We start from the raw sequence: 21,981 nt of genomic DNA on the forward strand, positions 1-21,981 counted from the left end.
TGCGGCTCCCAAACGGTAGGTATGGTGGGGGTAATTTCCATCCACGATCTGGCAGCTCTGGGCGACTGGCGGGGGACGATTCCCCTCGTGCGGCATCGTTGCTGAGTTTCAGGTCTGTGAGCTCTGATTAGAAGGGTGATTCGCCATGCAAACGCGCTGAGTCAGGTTTGTAAAGGACGGCAGAAGATAAAACATTATCACGGCGCTCTGCATTCGAATGGCAGATGATAAGAAAAACATGAGGGATTTCGTATTTTTCACAGTTTTTGTAATATTTTGCATGTTTATGGATATTTTAAAAACTTTGCGCTGGAATTAATTCAGGATTAACTGTTTCTAAAATTTTAAAAATATCAAGGAATAAAAATAGACCTTAAACACACTGGAAATGTTTTCTTAAGGGTTTTAATTTTCAAGCAGAGTAAAATCGTGAAATATAAAGATTACGTCTTTGACGTTTATAATAACTAAACTAAAAGTTCTAAAATGTTCATACAGAAAATAGCTTTTTCTATTTTTAATGACTTGAATGATTCTAATTTATTATTAGATTATAATAAAAATATACACGAAGTTATAAAAATAAAAATTTTTAATATTTAGTATATTGTATTATTCGTTAAAAAGGTGAGAATATTATCAATATTAAAGCCATTATGCTTACTGTACATTCAGTGATTTATTTAAAACTTGAATTAAAATATGGAGACATCAATCTAATCTGGATTAAGACGTCGATATTTGGATCCCAGCTTTCGATCGTGACAAAAAGGATTTTATTATTAAACCTTAACATTTGTAGTGTGTGAAGATCACTTTTTAATGAATCAGATAATTTGGCAAAAGGAAGTTTTAGCTGCTGATGGAACGGTTATGACGGTAAGTATTGCGATTTGTTTACACCGACGTCCTTTAACCTAAAATAATCGAATAGCTCTGACGGTTTAATGTATACATTGATTTTTAAATTTTGATACATTCTTTAGGAAAAATGTAAACATAGCATATTAATAACAGTTTTGAATTATCGCAGAGTTTCAACATTTACGTACATCCACATTAATTTACTCATAAATTCAAGTACTAAACTTAATTATAATTGTGAAATAATGATTTTCTTACAGTCATAATGGTAAAAGAAACCTAAATTAAAAGTAGAGGTTTTGCCATCTCAATTTCCAAAATGCCCTGAGCATCGTTCGAAGGCTCACTCTCTTGTTAGACATTTCAGCAACCAGAAAAGTATATCAAACAAAACTCAATGTAGTCATAAAACCGTTAAAGCGATTCGATTATTTTTGGTTAAGGTAAAACGGTAACTTCCTCCAAATAGTTTCAGCAAAACCACACGCAAAATAATGCATTAATTCAAATTTTGTTTTTTGCATTGTTAAAAGTAAATCGTAATCTATTGCGGGCTTTGCAAAATTAATTTTTTTCATTTTTTAAAATTTTTATCAACAAAATCTTAGATTATCTAATTCCGAAAATTTTAGATGTTAAAAATGGGAGAAGCCCGCCATGCGGAAAGTAATAATAAACACAATATCAATAAAAAAGATTGAATTATTCATTTATTTAAACAAGGTTTTGCTGAAAACAAAGTAAAATAAACCAGGGAAAATTCTGCGGAAAACCGGTTTTTTAGTTCCTGGCTTTACCGCCAGTGGTCACTACTGATCTATACTTGACATGAGACTATCCTTTCGAAAACTGCAATGTCGGTAACATTGGAGAACTTATACCTGCGTATACCTCAGAGCGAGACGAAGCCCTTGCTTATGACTCATTATTTGAGAACATATAAAATTATAATAAGGGGCCATCCATAAATTACGTAACGCAATTTCCCGACCATTTTGACCCCCTCCCCCTTATGTAACGCTTTTTCCGACTTTTCCCTGTAGTTTTTCGTCATTGTGTAACACTGCGCTGGACCCCCCCCCCCCCATGAAGTGTTACGTAATTTATGGATGGCCCCTAAAGATATTGCTTAATTTCCAAAGTTTTTGAAGTATTTTGAATTAATACAGCGAAAATATATACTAATTTCACCATTTATTCCAGATCAAATAATGTGAGATTCTTTCAGAAAGGTTTTCTTTCTGCCAAACCTCTTGAAAAATAATGCGAAAATTGCAACTTCGATTATTTAATGTTTATTGCTGCATATATTGATAAGTCGGCCTTCTTTCGAAATCAAATTATATCCGAAACTACATTTTTAGTATTTAATAAATAAAATGGAAGTGATTATTGAGCAATTTATCTCTTGGTAGATTTCGGTAAAAAAAAGTGTTTTTTTTCTACCAAAACACTAGAAAAATACTGAAAAATTTGCACTTTTGTTTATTTAATGTTGATTGATATACTTTTATATTTGACGAGCTTCTCTCGAAATTAAATTATATTGGAAACTACACTTTTAATATAAATAAAATTAAAGGGGATTATTAATCAATTTATCTTTCCGTAGATTTCGGTAAAAAAGTGTTTTTTTTTCTACCAAAACACTTGAAAAATAATGCAAAATTTGCACCTTTGTTTATTTAATGTTGATTGATATACTTTTTTTATTTGGCGGGCATCTCTCGAAATTACATTATATTCCAAACTACACTTTTAATATCAATAAAATAAAAGTAATTATTAATCAATTTGTCTTTCTGTCGATTTCGGTTAAAAAGTGTTTTTCTACCAAAACACTCGAAAAATAATGCAAAATTTGCACTTTCGTTTATTTAATGTTGATTGATATACTTTTATTATTTGGCGGGCATCTCTCGAAATTAAATTATATTCCAAACTACAATTTTAATATCAATAAAATAAAACTAATTATTAATCAATTTATATTTCGGTATATTTCGGTAAAAAAGTGGTTTTTTCTACCAAACCACTCGAAAAATAATGCAAAATTTGCACTATTGTTTATTTAATATTGATTGATATACTTTTATATTTGGCGGGCTTCTCTCGAAACTAAATTATATTCGAAACTACACTTTTAATATCAATAAAATAAAAGTAATTATTAATCAATTTACATTTCGGTAGATTTCGGTAAAAAAGTGTTTTTTTTTTTCTACCAAAACACTCGAAAAATAATGCAAAATTTGCACTATTGTTTATTTAATATTGATTGATATACTTTTATATTTGGCGGGCTTCTCTCTGAACTAAATTATATTCGAAACTAGACTTTTAATATCAATAAAATAGAAGTGATTATTAATCAATTTACATTTCGGTAGATTTCGGTAAAAAAGTGTTTTTTTCTACCAAAACACATACAATTATGTTTCACATTGTAACGTGTATAGAAAGAATACATTAACCACTTTTTAATTGTTTAAAGTAATATAATTTCTTTAAATAATTACTTTCCCCAGAATAATTTTAAAATCGTAATTAATTGTATGTGTTCTATTTTTTTTTTTCATTTTGATAGTTATCTAAAAATAACAGCTCAAACAAATAGAAATTGCTTAAACAAATAGAAATTTGTTAAACATTAGAGGAAATGTATCCAAATTAAGTAATTATTGAACAAACAGTAGTATGGTTTTATTTTGTAGACATTGCTTTTCAAGTATTAATATTCAAATTCCGAAAAAAATTACAGATTTTGTTTCTCCAGAAATGAAAACTTTTGGGGGGTGTCTTCCCCTCTAGAGTGTAAAAAAATTGCAATGCATGTTTGGACCGTTTTCTCTAAAACTAGGATTTCGAAGTTCCAACTTAAAAAATTCCCCAGTGACTGGTTTTTCAACTTAGAGGGTTCATTTTAGGTCTAAAATGCCGAAAATTTATCGTGCTATATACCACTATACGTAACTTACTTTAAATTGTATTCTAAGCTGCGCTGAATCATGTATTATTGTGATAAATTTATACCATTACAATTCATAATATGCATAACAATTAAATCATACTAATTCTTATTTCCTTGTTTTTATCATTTTTAAAATTTTTAATCTTGTTTTTTACAATTAAATAAAAACTACTGCGCATCTGCATAGGGTATAATAAAGGAACATTTATAGGGTTCTATATAGGATCCTATGTCCTCTTTCGTCTTTTCTGTTCCTTTTCCGAAAATTTAATTTTTTAATTTTTAATCTTATTTTTTACTATTGAAAGAAAATCTACTCGTCCTATCTAAAAATGATTAATAATAAATTTATAGATCTTTTCAGGCGAACGTTTTTTGTATGTTAATTTTAGTTTGTACCTTACGCCGTTTGTTCAAGAAAATTTAATATTTTTATTTTGAATGTTATTTTTTACGTCCAAAGCCAAAACTACGTATCCTATCAAAAATTATAGCTTTTTTGGATGAACAAGTTTTGTCATCTTTTTTTCGTAGCTTGTGTCGCTAGTCCAAAAAATTTTTATTTTCTATTTTTAGTGTTGCTTTTTACGACTAAAAACAAAATCTACATAGTTGGAACAAAAAATTGAATTTTTGGATTTTTCATTATTTTTGGTACGATGAAATTGGGAATTTTCAACTTTTCGACCAAATTAAAAAAGTTGTTATGATCATCTTGTAAGACTTTCAAAAATCAACGTTTTTCTTTTCTTGACCTTTTTCATATCATGCGTTTTTTGGCTTAAAATGTTCATTTTAATTTGTTTTTTCGGATTTTTAAAATGCTTTAACTCTGATCATTTTCTTTGTACAGAAAAAAGTCAAAAGAATAAATTGTTTGAGTTTCTGAGTACTATAAATAACCGGTCATAGAATTTTGAAATCTTGAAAAACTGTGGTTTCAAAATTTTTTGGTAGTCAAATTTTGAATTTTCAACTTTTTCACCAAATAGAAAAAGTTGTTATGATCATCTTGTAGGGCTTTCAAAAATCCACGTTTTTCTTTTCTTGACTTTTTTTCATATCACGCGTTGTTTGGATTAAAATGTGCATTTTAATTCGTTTTTTTGGATTTGGAAAATGTTCTAACTCTGATAATTTTCTTTTAATAGAAAAAAGGCATAAGGATAAATTGTTTGAGTTTCTGAATACTATGAATAACCATTCATAGAATGTTGAAATATTGAAAAAATGTGGTTTCAAACATTTTGAAAACGATCTCGCACTTTGAATTTTGATCCAAAATAGCTGGGTTACGAACATGTTCTTTCTTTTTAGACTTAAAAAAAGTGTGCCAAAGCAGAATCCAATCTGATAAATTTTTCGAAAGTTATCGTGCCTACAGAATACAGACTACAGACAGACAGACGAACAGACTCAGTAGGTCTCAAAACGTGGAGATTTGATGAAAACCGACAAAGTGAAATTTTACATAAAACCAGTACCTTCTCATTAGGATGGGAATGTAAAAAGACCATTACATACGAAATTGCTCTCACTTCGATTATATGAACAGCAATCCATTATTAAATTGAACAAAATTTAATTAAATTGTCAAGTTGGAGGAATATGAAACTTTCAAATATTTTAGATTTTAGCTTTACGTTTTTTCATCGTGATAAATTGCAAAATTACCAAAAAAACGTGTTTTGTTCATAAAATCAGATTTTGTGGGCGCATAGAAAATTTATAAATACAATTTTATAATTTAATTTTTTTTCTTTTTGGATGCGAATACATAATATTATATTTCACGTGCATATTGTGTAGACGAGATATTTGTCAATTTGCCATATTTCCCTTCAGCTAAGCAGGTAAGCCGAGAAACATGGTTTGATAAAAATGGTTGAATATTGTCTGGCTCTCTCGTTGCTAAGTTTCTCTTTCTAACATGTCAAAAATTTTACCAACCGAATCCTACCAATTTTCGGGTATGAGGTTGTCTTCATATTTGCCAGGGTACACTAGACTGTATTTCCGATTTTCTTATAGATGCCACTGCAGTCATTGCCGTGCTCAGCCAAACCTACCGTTTCGCCTTAAAGAACATCGATGTAAGCAAATCGTAATACTTACCGTCATAACCGTTCCATCAGGGGCTAAAACTTTCTTACTTAAAATTATCTTATCCTTTAAAAGGCAACCTTCACACACTACATGTCCAGGTTTACCATTAAAATCCTTTTTGCCACGCTAAAGAGGGGCGACTCATGTAACACCTCGATAATAATGGTATATTTTGGAATTTTTTGGGGGATAAAGAATATAACGAATCTTTCCAAAACTGCTATGGTTTATTAAGGCACTTTTGAGCTAAGAAATAAAAAATTTTCAGCCATAAATATTCAAAAAATCTTTAAATATAAGGGCAAATGTTGAACATGTTCAGCAGGGAGATATGAAATTGCCCGCACTCTATTTTCTCACAGATTCATCTGAAACGAAAAAACAAAAAAGTTTCTTGAAGTTTATATCAATAGCTTGTGCGTGAACCAAAAAGGTTAAGAAATAATCACATTTGACAAAATGGCGTCCGTTTAATTTTTGAGTTATCTTTCGGGCAATTATGAAAAATATGAAACCGAGAAAAACACATTTAAAGTTTTACATATTGAAAAAGGGCAGCATCGGCAGGCTAGTGCGAGGCGCGCGGGGCGTCTTCTAGGGGTTAAAGAATGCAGCTGCGGCTCTGAAACTTTTACAGCATGTTTTTGGAATGACAAGCTTCCATTTAAGCAAAAAAATAGATTTTTTGAAGCGGCTGCATGGGTCGCCCCCCCCCCCTTAATTTTGCTTGTGGTCAACGATATTGAACCTCATTTCTTAGAACGGAGAAAAACACTTATTTTACTACGTTTGAGCGGACTTAGTTCTACTCTGATCGAAATTTCGAAGCTAGACATCGATGCCTCTCCATTTTTATAAAGCATTTATCCATAAGTAAATAAAATGCAGTGCCAGTGTTTCACAACTCGTCGCTCTTCACAGAACTGTCACGCGCCTCTAATGCAACAACGGAAAACGTATCACCCCCCTGGTCGCATCAGGCAACTGGTTTTATGCAAAAGCATCTGTAGAATAAAATTGGTTACATGTCAAGTTATTTGTTATAAAAAAATATTTGCAACGAATAACTAATACGTTGTATTATGTTTTTATGAAGTATATTTATGCATCAAAATCGCTCATTGAATGTGATGCATATTGATGTATTTTTGTCATCTGATATAATTTGTTAAAATTAAAAATTATATGCAGATGCATCACAGTAATACAAGAATCTTAATTTCAGTAGAAAAAGGCGGTTGACTTTCAGATGTAACCAAAAGGATCATTCGCCAGTTGAAAGTCAACTGATGATGATAGCATGACTTTAAGTAACGCGCTTGGTTGAAAGTCAACTGCTTTATGTACGTAAAATGTACTTTATAGGTTAATTTAAGACAGAAAGATTGTTGACTTTCCGTCGACGTGTGCGTGTGAAATGAAATTTATAGATTAATTTAAGTCACCTGATTTTTGAAATTCATCAACTTTATGCGCCATCATTCAGTTATTAGAAACATGAAATGAATATCAAATTAAAAATTAAATAATTTTGGGAAATAAATTTTTGTTAAATGGGACCAATGAATAAATTATTCATTTATGCCTCATAAGTCAAGTTGTTTTATCCTCCAAGTCGATGAGATTAGTAGAATGAAAAATGAACTTAATGACACTAAACAAGGCACTTATATCCATTTCAAGCTACCAGGTACAGAACGTCAATCTTCAATCCTTTTTCATATCTTTTTTCATCGCATATGTACCATTATTCTATTTCTGATCATTAATCCGTTGACGAAACAATTATCATGAGCTTAAAGTTGATCGCTACTATCCAATGCTATCGATGCCATATTGGCTACTCTCAGCTGCTCTCTTGGCTCCTCTTCGAAAATTGCCGAAATCCGTTGAAGTGTTTGCGCATCGCCGCATCGCATTTCGCGCACGCCTTTCTGCCAGCGCAAATTGAATTTCAGAGCACGCGAATGAAAATCATCCCAAACTCAGCATATATGTCAGTTAATTATCATATTACTCGTATATCAGATATGAGACACTGCAATCAGGTTCCATTTCTGGTTGAAATTAAGTGACTTACTTAATTTAATGCAAAAATGAAATTCATCTACATTTAAAATTCATCATCTTGTATTATTGTGCTGAATTAAACAGTTTTAGGCAGAAAAAAATACGAATTTTCTTCCGATTGTCTTCGAATCTCATTACCTGTGATGTGCATTAATGTATTTTTGGCATCAAATATGATTGTTAAAATTTATCAACAATTATTGTAAACAATTGCATGATTTAAACCGCTGTAGACCGAAACAAACGGAATTTTCTTCTAATTTACTTCATTTCTCATTGCCTGCACTTAAGAATCACGCACGCCCATGTAACATGTGTTGCCATCTGGTGGCGACAGACAGAATATCTTACATGATAGTTACATGGCGGCTAATTCAAATAAAAAAATTATGGGAAAAGAAGAAACTGAACGGAAGGGCTATCTTACTCTACACTGAAATGTGCAGATTATGGATTAGTTGATTCATATTAATATTATTAGTTGATGAAGTTAACGATTTGTACCAGGTAACGAAAATAAATCAGTGAGCATCGTAAGCAATAAGACCTAAAGATAATCACAAGAAAATTCGGTTAATTCCTTTCTAAAACTGTTTAAATCATACATTTGTTTATAATAGTTGTTGATAAATTTAACAATTTATATCACATGACAAAAATACATCAATGTGCATCGCAGGTAATGAGATCCGAAGACAATAGGAAAAAAATTTAGCACATTTCTTCCCAAAACTGTTCAAATAATGCATTTTCTTATAATAATTGTTCATGAATTTTAAAAAATATATCTTATGGCCAAAATACATTAATTTGTATCACAGGTAATGCGATTCGAAGACAATCGGAAGAGAATTCGACTCGTTTCTGCCTAATAAAACTGTTCAAATCATGAATTTGTTTATAGTATTTGTTGATAAAGTTAAAAAATTATATAAAATTTAAAAATACATCAATGAAAATCACAGGTAATGAGACTCGAAGATAATCGGAAGAAATTTTGGTTTCTTTCTGTATGAAACTGTTCAAATCATGCATTTGTTTCAAATAATTATTTAAAAAGTTAACAAATGATATCAGATAGAAATGTGGTATAGGATATAAAATCAGAATAGGATATGAAACATCGGATGTTTATTTATTTCTAATACTTTTTTATAACGAATATACATATTTGTGGAGAATTTAATGCGGAATTTTTCGAAAAAAATTGAAACTCGACAAAGAATTGTGACCTACAGATTTTGCGCTTGTAGCACAATATACTATTAACAATAAAAGGGTTGTAAACGGATGGAAATTAAATTTCATATGTTTTTAGCAACTACTCTAATGCAGGTTTAATAAACAGAGCTTTATGAAATTATTATATTTCTTACCATAGTAGCAATATATGGAGCAATTATGCTGCCTAGTCTTGCGCACACACTGCCTAATCCAACCCCAATATTCCTCAAAACAGTCGGATATATTTCACTACTGTATAAGTAAACTGTTGGAAAAGACATAGTCACTCCAACAATTCCGAGATTTGCTAAACAAAATTTAGCAGTTGCATGTGGTACGATTGTTATTAGCAATAAACTAATTCCAGACAATAAATGTCCTCCAATTAGAATTTTTAATCGAGAGACGTGAGAGATAAGTAGCAACACGAGTATGGTTCCTGGCAATTCAATAGCAGCTGGAAATTAAGTTAACAGAAAATTATTCTCAAAATGAAAGTTGTATTCTATTTAGGACGTTAAATTAAAAAGTATTTTAACATTAAAATAGCTTTCAATTAAAAGAATCATTCACCTGATGCTGTCACATTAACGAATATGTTTCCATCAAGCTGTCCCATATATTGAGCTAAACCAAAGAAACACATGCCGCAAACAAACCAGTTAGCACAGACACAGATACTTCTCAGTCTCATATTAGGAGTTCTAAACAGATGTGTCATGTTATATTTATTCTTTTTTTGCCTCTGATTCTGAACGATTTGTTTTTCATGGATATCTATTGTTGCAGTTACTTTATCTAAAGAAATACCATTTTTTTTAGCAGCTTTTCTTAAAACCTCAGTAGCTTCTGCATTCTTTCCAACCGCTAGTAACCATCTCGGAGATTCAGGAATTACCCTAGCACAGGATAGTTATAATGATTAAATTAATGCAGAAATAAATATATATGGTGTAATATGGAGATGTATAAATTAACATTAAATATGTTAATACACAAAAAAGTTGCTAAATAGATATGAGTTTTTCAAATTTGTAATGAATACTAAAAGTTAATACTGGAAACTTCTCTATCGAACAGCGATCTAGCTGTTAACGTTTAATATCTAATTATGCTTCTCTGAAGATATTCAAACTTTACATAAGGAAATTAAATGTTAATATCTACATATTAAACTTAGAGGATCGAAAGATTATAATCAGTGTGGGAGCCACAGAAAAGGCGACTAATACAGTGCAAATATCATTATATGGTTCTACGCTTGGACGCAATGTATTGTTTGCAAAAGAGACCTGGACTTCGAATTTAGACATTATGTGTCCTAGATATGTATCTTTTCTGGTAATGAAATAAGCAAAATATAATTCCCTTTAACCCTTAATTCTGATTTTAAAAAACACTACATTTTGTTCTTCCCGCATGAAGACAAACCTTTGCATATTTCATAAAAAAGGTGCACAAAAATAGTTTTTTTAAGTTACTCGCTCCTGGTACAAACAAAGATGGTACTTTTCAGACTTTTCTAAATTCTAAAGTGCCAGTGGATCCTACGTAAAAATCGTGGATAACATTATATCCTACCATACCATCAGCAAGAGACGGTATATGCCAACTGACTACACTTTGTAGTCTGCTGAGGGGAAAATCATGGCATGTAATGGACAGGAATAATCTTTAACAATTTTTTTGTTATTATTAATGTCTTTATGACAATAAGGGTGAACAGAGACATTGCCGATGCCCTTGTAGTGAACGACATTGAGCAATGAAAACGCTTCTATTGAAATTCCAGAGACATAAAATAGATACACTCAAACCTGCATTTAATGTCAATTTTCGTACTGAACGTAACATTAAATCCAGAGCCTCAGAATTATTTTTTCTTTCTCTATTTTTTCTTTTTCTTGTTTCTCTTTCTGTCTTGTAAAGTTTGACTGAGCACCGCACATCTTCCCACAGCTCCTCTCACCAATCCACATCTTGCGGCGTTACCGCTTTACCCACTTGCTGACGAACGACGATGATTTTCCCATGTACTTTGCAGCTTGATTGTGAGACAATTTGGGACCTTTTGGGTGGGAACAAAGGAACGTAGCCTCGAAGCGCGAAGCGTATACGGAACTCATTTTTTGTAACGTGGTAACAAGATGAGAATTGAAAGCAAACTGAATGTTAAATCAAAAAGCATGAAAGAGGGAGCTCTTCTTAATATTTTGACACCAAAATCATGTCGATACACCTTACCGACTGCGAGTAAAGCCACCCACGCTTTAACTTGACAGACTGTAATTCTTCGAAACTTGAAAGGGACGATCAGTGTTGCCAGACCCGAGTTGTGGAATTACAGAGACGCAGGCTCCAAAATGCGGATTTATTTTTAAAAATACGGAGTTTTTGATAAATGGGTGGCAAATTCATATTGCTATTTAAAAAATGAAGAAAATTATTTTGGCTGTATAACATCATTGTATTATACTCATTGTAATGTATAAATAAGTACAAAATACCTTTTCTTGTAAACCAGAGCTGCAGATCGTGAACCGCTGAAGTTTGCGCATTATAGTTCGTATACATTTTTAGATTATGTGAACCTAATATATAACCTAACCTCACCTAAAAATGTATACGAACGCTATTGCGCGAACCCCACCGGTCCGCGATCTGACAGCTATGAATTCAATTTGTAAATATGATTTAGCGCCCTGTTTGAATCGAGATTTTGTGTACACATCCCGAGTAACTTTGCATTCATTTTAGAATCTAATATAGGGGGTATTCGCCTCTAAACGTTGATAGTGCTTGTCACAAAATAGAGTAACAGACAGGCAGAAGAATTAATTACGGAACCTTAAGAATTAAAATACGATTCTGCTGTTACGGAAGAAAATGGTATATTTTATTAATGACCCTCTTTTTCAATAAGAAATAAAATAAATTCCTTTGCTTTAATTGTAAGCAAAGAACTCGCCATTTTTTCATGAATGAATATGGCAACTGGCTTCTCCGATTGAAAATATTCGTTCATTTTTGTCACTTTAGGAAGGATTCACTCTAAGAAATAGTAAAAAGCTTTTGCAATAGGATCATTCCAAAGAATATGTATTCTTTCAGCTGAATCCAGGCATTTTCAAAGCCACTTGGCATCAAAGAAGAGCCGCAAGGCATCCCTCTGATTTAAAGTCCTAATGATTACGGGGAGTAATGACACCAATCTTGTTTGGCTAGGGTGGAGCATTCTCAAAATATCTAATTCAAGAAAATTCTGAAATTCGGCAAATTGTACCCGCCTTTTGGCACTGCTGTTGAAGAAGTTGTAAATGTTACGAGCTGGATCTTCGCATGATTGTGGCAAACACTAGCAGGTCTCACTACAGAAAAGGTGAAGAGAGTGGTAAATGTACTTGCTCACCCGTAGTCCTGGACACAATTTTCTCGTTATTGAGGCGACGCTGTTGTTACAACCCATCATGACGTTACCATTTTTGAATGGTATTTCATACCTATCAAATGAAGTTTTTATTGTTTCGAACGGTCCCCTAGCCGTAGAGCCTCCTTCCACTCCATGGGGATTATTTTCGCCTAACACTTGTTACTGATCCCAGAAGAGAGATACAATCCAACCCTGATTTCTGCCATGAAATTTAAGCATAATACAGGAAATTTTTACAGAGGAAATATCTGTAGATTCATCTGTCAGAATTAAAAACTTGATTTCCTTTAGTACAGATACTTAATCCCATGCATTTTATGCCATAGTTGCAACCCTCAGTTCTTGACGAAGAGAAGTTAGCTGTCGATAAAGAGAAAATTCCTAATAACGGATAGTGTTACAGATCCAAGCGCATAGCATAGCATCATCGGCAGTTGTTACTAGAATAATTGGTCAATATTATCTCTCTACGCTTATAAAATGTGACTATTTTGGGTACTGAGGACTTCTACGGAATATGGTTACAAATCTAAATGGGCAGTTGATGACGATGATCCAGGGATGGTTTCTAAGGGGAAACCTCTACCAAATCAAGGCGTAAACTATATGCCCAAGGCTGAATAGTACCCGAGTGTTTTTTTCTACAGTGTCTCGAGGTTACCGTATCAGTTCCTAGAGTAAGCAGAAAAGTCAACTCAAAAGGTGAGTTAATAGAGCATATGCGACGCCATTCCAGCGGAAGCGTTCACATGTGTGACACCTGCAAAGTCCCAGAACCTGGGTGAGAAAAAATAGGAAGGATCTACTGCTGCTACAACAAACATGAAGTAAAAAAGACCAAGGGGTCTTCGCCCAGAGGATGTCCAGATCATACCATCGGAGGAACAAAAGTGCGCGAACATACTAGAAACTTTCCTGAACCTGAAGAGTCAGAGGTCCAGATCAAAGCGATTAGGGAAACAAGAAATGTCGCAATGGGCGCTACTCCAGAAGCAAAAACCAAATTTGGCGGCTCTATGGGAGACATGAAGCGAAGCAAAAATAGTAAGAGTGCTTGTCCGAAGTGTCTAGAATCATATTAGAGACATCTTCGCGAGAAGTGTTGTAACATTTTCATCTATATCAATATTCCTAGACGTTAATAACTCAAAAGATTTCAATTAACGGCGGCTCCCAGAAAAGTATTTCAAAATTTGTCTGGAAACTGTCGTTCACTCTTCTCGCCACTTTTAATAAAGATCTTGATGTGACAACTCAAGAGTGAGCCGGTGCGGAACTATATCGCTTTTGTTGAGGTGGACGAACAAATTACCGTAAAATGGGACGTTTCTACGCCCATTAATACCGGGTGGGTGTTTTTCCAAATAAATAGGCGGACGACTGCTACCGAATGTAACTTATAGTAGTATATCACTATAGCGATGAGGATCACCTCGCCTGTACATTCGCATGAAGTTCCGCTCCGACCTTTGCGCAGAGCGGAATAATGGCACATACCGTACCGTCTAGGATACAGCAGTAATGGTGGTTGCTAAGTCAAGAGCTAAATTATATATATTAGGTTTCAATTTCGATTTGTTTAAAATCAAACAAAGCCACCGAACGCATTTTCAGCTTCGAGATAGAGGGTCCATGTACCAAAGGTTTCCGCTAAATATGGTTGCAATAATTAATGATCAGTCGCAAACAATTGTCCAGGAATGGTCCCGAAGGAATAACCCCTAAGCGGAGGCCTAAGTAATGTGCATGAGCAGGGATCTAAAGGGACGGACAAATCATTTCCCTAACTGTACACAGGAACAACAATGACGCCAAATTAAGTAAACGAATCAACTTAAGGATGACTTGCTACACTGCTACGATTCCAGCATAATCCCTGTTAGAGGAGGCTTTATGGTCATTGCAAAACCCGCAGGCCTACCTCTTGAAAACTTTATATGTAAATGGAGCGCTTTCCCAACCACTACATGAACAAGCTCACGATGAAGATGAGAAAGCGACATTAATACCAAACGTGAAAAGCAGGCACCTTCTGAGAGATGATAATGATTTCAGGACAAAGAGAAACATTAACATACAAGTTCCTCCTAAGCCCCAAGATCCAGCAGAAGCTTTGGCTGACTCAAGTCGAAGGCTAAAACCGACGATGAATCAAAATAACAAAAATCGCATGCATCAATATAATAAAACAATTACATTTGCAAGACAGTATGTGATTTCTGTGTCCAAGATCCATGTAAAAGCTTTGGCTGACTCAAGTCGAAGGCTAAAACCGACGATGGATCAAAAGAACAAAAATCGCATGCATCAATTTAATAAAGCAATTACATTTGCAAGACAGTATGTGATTTCTGTGTACGCTTGAAGACATAACACCTGGTAGACGTTCACGGAAAGGATTCGAAAGTTCGCCCAAGAACTGAGGACCTTCCATCATAAGCTGAACACGTAAAAGCTGCTGACAATCGAGTAGCATATGGTTGACAAACTACAAGTGTTATCTGATGCAAGGAGGAAAACACAGAAGAGGGAAAGATGGATTAGAGAGAACCAACAGTTTCGTGCTGATCCATCGCTCCTCTTCAGCGTTGCCCCTGTTCGTGTCAAAAATCTATCCAAGCCCAGAGAGGTAGAGACTTTCTGGCGAGTCCTTCACAAGATCTCGAAAATAGTGGAGCTGATAGAAGATGCTTATAATATAATTCGCTTCAAGAAGTTTTGCGTCAACTTTACAACATCTGAGAAGGAATGTCAATCAATCACTGCTGAAGAGGTAACAAAGGCACTTAGGGGTACGAAAAGATGTCTTAAACAACATGATTGTTTCAAGAATTAAGTCTTTGTGAAGAAAGATGTACGAACAACTTGTCTCCAAAAAAGATGTAGCAGGATGCCGAGAGAATCTGCTAACTGACAGGTGTGTCTGAAAACACGCGCAAGCCCCTCAGCGTGTCTAGTCAATGGCCTGAATTGACTACCGAAAAGCTTTTGATTCAACCTCTCATAGACTTATCATCTGTCTGTTGGAAAACTTGAAGGTTTATCCACACTTCTTATGGTAAAAGCAAATTTCAGAATGCCTTAAATTTCGTCAAGCAGTACACCAGTGTTTTCATAAGCGATTAGTTCTGAGTACAGCTTACATCGTTGCTAATGGCAGAGATCCTCTCCTAAAAATGACCATGTACCATGAGATGATTGGCAAAAGAGCGTTCCTTGATAAAGTCATAGATCAGGTGGCCGAGACACTTGTCTTGAATTTTAACAACGGAATTGACGAATGTGCATTTCTCCATCTAGAAGCTTATTTTCTAAAAGCCGAAGTAAAGAAAGCAAAGGTTGAAAATGCCTTTAGGAGCTACTTGACAAGTACATACACGAAAAATTTTACAGAAATGTAGAAGAACAGTCCTTGTTAAAAGAGCAAACTTTAGCTTTCTCCAATCATGAAGGCTTCACTCAAGTATAGAGGGTTTTATTTTCATAGAAGTTCGCAGCGATGGATGCAGGGCGTATCACACACATGCTGAGTACCTTGAATACATATTATCTGGGTGTCCTACCCACGCAGGAACTACGTATCTCTACAGACATAAGGTGGCCCTGAGAGTGTTTTATTATCATCTTTGTCGTTCTTACGGTGTTGGCTGCGACCCTGCCCTGCCAAACGCTTCTGGGAGATCGATTCGCTTGTCCAAACGAGAAGTTCCAAATTTTCTGAAACTACAATTTTCGGACAGCCAGCTCCATTGCACGGCTATGTGATTGTGCGGATGAAATGAAAAAGGTCATATAGCAAAAAGTTGTGCGAGGCTCATTTTGGGCACAAAAAAGCTTCAAAGTTAGATGTAATCAACCAATGATACATACGAGGGGTTTTATAGATGGTGGGACACACTGTAGGTTCGAATGATCCAAAATAACGGACTGTTTGAATTTTCTCGGGCGACTTAAAATTCGTATAACCTAGGAAAAAGAAGAATATGCCTATTTTTGGTTTTTCAGGTAAGGCAGTTAATTGGCCACCAACTTATTGGGTTCAAATTACTTAAGATTGTTCCTGAAATGTGACTTATAAACCTGTGAAACGGTTTCCCGAATGAGTGTTTTATTCAGAAGAAAACACGGCCTTCATGATAACAATTTACATGAGATTTCGAGGAGCTCCACATATACTTTAACATTTGACCCTGTTATAAATCTACTCCATTCACCAAACTTGCTCAAAAATAGTGTGTGTCTTGTTTATTAATAAGTAAATTAGAGGCGGATATATTTAGAAACAATCTAATCCATTTTTACAGTATTATATGAAATATGGAGCATTATTTCTCAAGTGAACGAACCTAAAAATTTTAAGTTTTTAGATCTGCTTTAAATTGTGTAAATTTATTTTTCTATTGGATAGCATGCCCCATACCAAATTTAAGGTACATGGAATAATTAGTTTGCGCATACGCGAAAATAAAAGTTTACACTATAGCTTGCATAACATTGACTTTGAATGCCTGTAACTATTATCTACTTTAGGCAAATTACTTTAATATGAGATGATTGGATTCGTATTTTTATGAAATTTTCGATAAAAATGAAACAAAATCCAAACTCAAAATTGGACCAAAATTTGTCAAAATAAAAAATAATATAATATTTTTTTCAACTTTGGACAATTTTTATTTTTTATAAATAGGTTTTTTTGTACCGGAAATCGCCATCGCTTTATTAAATCTTTCTTTAAGTTTTAAGGTCACCTCAGTGTGATTTTCCTTAGAACTAAACAGTAGTATCGTTTCTTCGAGACTTTCTCGTGCCTATGCAAATAAAGCATAAGAATTTAGAATCTGGTTTTCCGATGAACGCTGTATGTTAGCTTTTGTGGCTAGTCGTTTCAGATTTCGGCCAAGACCATCACATGCCCATTTGCCGTGGGCAATAGCATGAAAGCACGATGCTGCAGGAATGCCAAAATCTTTTTCATAGTGCAAAACGTTTGCAAAGCTATGATTGGTTTTGAAATGCTGCCCTACTCCATCATTAAAATAAAAGATTTTTCCGGTAAATAATTTGCTTTCAAGTGCTCAATGATTAGAGGCTGATAGCTGTATGCGGCAATAGTATCGTGGCTTAAGTTTTCAGATAAGATGGACATGCTTATATGCTTTTGCTGGTTATTTTTGAAATAGTAAATAACTACAGTAAATATCGTTGTCAGATCATTATTCTAATGTTGCGATTGGATAGCATTTAGCACAAAGAAAGCAAAGGGCTCCGCAAGATGAAATTTAATTAGCCACTCATCCTCTTGTAGCTTATTTTTAAACTATTTCATAAAGAGTGATTGTTGTTTTGCATTAAATGAATGGGATTTTAGGTTAAAAGTTTGTTACAGAAGACTTCTACGAAATCATCATTTTTAGCTACCTCGACTTTTGAAGATCTTCTATTAGTGTGTGTCCAAGATGAAAATGGGACTTCATTGATACTATTTTCATGAAAGTTTTGGTGAGATATTCTTTTAGTGTGTCGAATTTGGGGAAAGATTTACATTTGTTCAAATAGCAGAATTCTATCAAATCTTTGCAAGTAATTAAATTAAAACAATCATGATAATCTTTTAAAAGGATACTGCAATTTTCAGTCCACTTTTGTAAACCTATTAAATGCAACATTAAGTTGATATTATTGTGATGGACACAAACACAAACCGAACGCGTGCCAATTTAACCGGACAGAACGCAGTGGCGCGGTCTGAGCTATGTAAATTTAGAAAATCCTTTTCTTACTTCTGTAAGCTCAGTTTGAAACCGCTGAAATAATTCTGCAAGATTTGATTGATACCAATCGTTTCTAAAATTGTTTTCGAGATCCTTCTTCTTGTCTTAATGATACAAAGTTCTTTATACCGGACATCAATCGACTATCATTATCATCCTCGTAGGAATGTTAAAATAAAATTGAAGTTTCCACTGGCTATTTTCCTTTCCATTCAGATATATTAAATTCCTTTATTAATTTTCTGCGGTCCATCATTTAGGCAGCGGAGTTAGAAGAAAAAAGTTTTTCTGAGGGGTCAGTAGTTAGGTTAAGTTCATTCAGAAGTGTCTGTGCATCAAATTAACTGAATCGTTTTTTGCAATTTGAATGTAACATTGAATTTTTTCCAATATATGGCAACTTCTTTCTTATACTATACGGTACAGGTCCTAGAGCCTTTAATTTTACATGATTTTGTTCCTGAAAATGATTTACCGACTTATGTTTGAAATTACACTTTGGAGTCATAATAAAACAATATCAGTTATATTCTTATTAGAGATACTAGATCTGAATTTAATAGAACTGAAATTAATTAAACTCTATGCACTTACATTCAAAATTTGGGTTTCAAAAATAATCTCTGAGATCAATCCTATTATCGAATTAAGTATTCACCCTTGTAGAGTGTACACTCTGTCTCGTTTGCGAGTGAATTCCATATTCATCACCTATCAGCTAACATGTAAAGTTTCGAAAATACAAAAAAATTTAAATTACAAATATAAACTTTCATATTTTCAATTCAAATTTAGAAGCTCACTAAGTACTAAGTACTCTAAGGGAGAGGGCTGGTTTTTGTTACAGAGACCCCAATGCGGCCAATCCAAGGTCTTGCATACTGGTGAAGGGAGTCAACGTCGTTCCACTGCTTGAGCTATGGTCTAGAGACCAGATGGTGATAGTCATGGATCTTAAAGGAATAGGAAGGCTAGTCATTGGATCGGCTTACTTTCCATACTGTGCACTTTCAGGGGTCCCTAGAGCAATTAGAGACGTGCATAACCTGAAGATGGTGACCAAGATTTTCACGGGAGCCACAAAATCTACTTATGGAAGTAATTGTCTACTTCAAAAGTCTGACGTGCCAATTCTGGACAAACGAAGGAACTATGGACTCCATTTACAACCATGAAAGGTGAATATAGGAGTGAAATACGTAAGGAAAGGCATAAAAGATGGACTAACTTTTGCATTGATATCGAGAAAGAAGTAGAGGCGGCCAGACTGGATAAGCTGCTTTCTCAAAATCCGGATGCTATTCTCAGCACTCTGAAATTGCCCGGCGGGGGATACTCAGAGTCTGACGGGGATACCTTAGCTCACCTGATGAAGGCACATTTTCCGGGCTTCACAAAGTTAGGAGAAGAGGGGACGATACCTCCGAGGCAATCAGAGCCGCCTGTGGGCCAACTTGGCCTGGAACGGCGGCTAGCCAACGAGATTGCTACCTCAGCCAGGTTCAGGTGGCCCCTGAAGTTCTTCTGTCCTTACAAGTCTCCTGGACCGCATGATGATGATCCAGTCCTCTTACAGAGGGCTGGTGAGATCATCATTGTGCTAATTGTATGACTTACTAGGGCTAGTCTGAGGTTAGCTTATGTTCCGGCGGCATTGAGGGGTACGACAGATGTCTTCATTCCAAAAGCAGGCCGGATCAGTTATTCTTCCCCCAAGGATTTCCGACCCATAAGCCTCACATCTTTTCTAATAAAAACAGTGGAAAGACTCGTGGAAAGATATATCAACTATAAGGGCATGTCAAGTAGTCCTCTTCGCTAACAACAACACGCCTATAGGGCTAGTCACTTGACTGAGATGGCCCTAAGCACAGCAGTTAACCTAATTGAAGGATAACTGAAGCAGACAGGCCTCGCGATTGGAAACTTCATGGACATCCAAGGAGCCTTTAACTACACTTTTGGAGAAGTGATCAGGGCGACCATGATAGCACAGGGTGTGCCTACTGCAGTCGTGTAATGGACTTGTTATACGTCGGCCAGCAGGAACCTAACCCCGACTGAGGGTGATACCACTTTATGTGAAACCGTTGACTCAGGATGCCTCCAGGGAGGTGTTTTATCACCCTTGCTAATGCAGCAAACACTAAAAATAGTAGATTCATGGTATAAGAGCACTTGAGTATCAGTCAATCCGAGTAGGATGGATGCAGTTGAATTCACCAGATGGTACAAGTGGAGAAACACGAGTACATTGAAATTGGCTAGGGAAAAACTGGAAATTAAAGGGCAAGCCAAATATCTAGGAATCATTCTGGATAAGAAGCTGTAATAATACGAGCACCTTGAAAACAAGTGCAAAAAGCTAGTGGCGACTCTTAGGCTCTGTAGAAAAGCCATAGGGAAAAGCTGGGGATTAAAACCGGATACACTTATGTGGATCTAGACAACGATCCTGCAATCCAGGCTAACCTATGCGGTAGTCTATTGGTGGAGCTGGGTCGAAATGCCTACTATGAAGTATCGACTGACATGGATCAGGGGACTGATTCTGAGAGGTATCACTGGCGCCTTGAAGGCGACACCCAGGCTACTTTCTCGGCAAGAAGTATCGAGTTAGCCTATCCATGAAAGAGGAATGGGCTAACGGTGAGGCAAACCTGCCCAGTCATAAAAACAAATGGTTCACATAAGGCTTCAGGAAAAAGGAGAACGCTGGAGCAGATGTATATCGTAGAAGGTACGGAGTGGGCTTCACAATTGCGATAGGTTCCTGCGCAACAGTTCTACAATCTGAGATTATGGCCATGTCTTATTGCGCCTATAAGGCAATGAAGTAGGGCAATAAAAGAAACATTCGCATCTGCTCAGAAACCAGGGCTGCTATAATGGCCCTGAATGGAACAAACACCACCTCGCTACTAGTATGTGAGTGCTTTGAGGCACTAAAAAAGCTAGCGACAGAAAGCCGAGGCACTCTGCTCTGGATCCCTGGACACAGTGGCATCAGGGGCAATGAGATATCGGACAGCCTAGAAATAGGGCTTGACGAAAGTCCCTTCTGTCGTCTATGCGGAAGGATAATGATACTTCTACTTATATTCTCTGTTACTGCCCTGCGATTGCGGTGAAACCTGTAACACTCACAGGCAGTTACTGCATCAATGAGTCTGAAATATCAGACAACAGCGTGGCTGCGGTCCTCTCCCTATAGAGAGGGCTTTGGAGCCACGTTTAAGGCTTATAACGGGACGCAACGGGATCACCTAAGCGTCAGGGGCTAACACGGTCTCAACCCAGAATGTTAATAATAATAATGAATAATAATATCGAAAATTTCGTAAAAATAGAAATCCAATGATCTCATATAGAAGGAATTTTCCTATAGTAGATAATAGATACAGGCATTTAAAGCCTACGCACAGCGTAGTCAAAGGCACTTTTTGTAGACTATAATATTAGAGTCAGACTATAATATTAGACTATTTGAATTTGAATGATATTTGGTATAAGATTCCATTTAACAGGTTTTCTTGACATAT

At 35.1% G+C, this 21,981-nt stretch overlaps 1 protein-coding gene across 2 annotated transcripts in view; it reads right to left on the reverse strand.

Annotated features, from left to right (window-relative positions):
• LOC117170637 (solute carrier family 22 member 3-like) overlaps positions 1-21,981 on the reverse strand; it is a 262,724-nt gene that overhangs the window by 39,866 nt on the left and 200,877 nt on the right. For both annotated transcript variants that reach the window (XM_033357541.1, XM_033357542.1), the window contains exons 4-5: positions 9,809-10,134; positions 9,388-9,692 (exon numbers count right to left, since the gene is read on the reverse strand). In XM_033357541.1, the coding sequence (XP_033213432.1) occupies positions 9,388-9,692; positions 9,809-10,134 (631 nt within the window). The remainder of the gene's footprint in view (positions 1-9,387; positions 9,693-9,808; positions 10,135-21,981) is intronic.

Source organism: Belonocnema kinseyi, chromosome 4 (genome assembly GCF_010883055.1).
Source record: "Belonocnema kinseyi isolate 2016_QV_RU_SX_M_011 chromosome 4, B_treatae_v1, whole genome shotgun sequence".
Lineage (NCBI taxonomy): Eukaryota > Metazoa > Arthropoda > Insecta > Hymenoptera > Cynipidae > Belonocnema > Belonocnema kinseyi.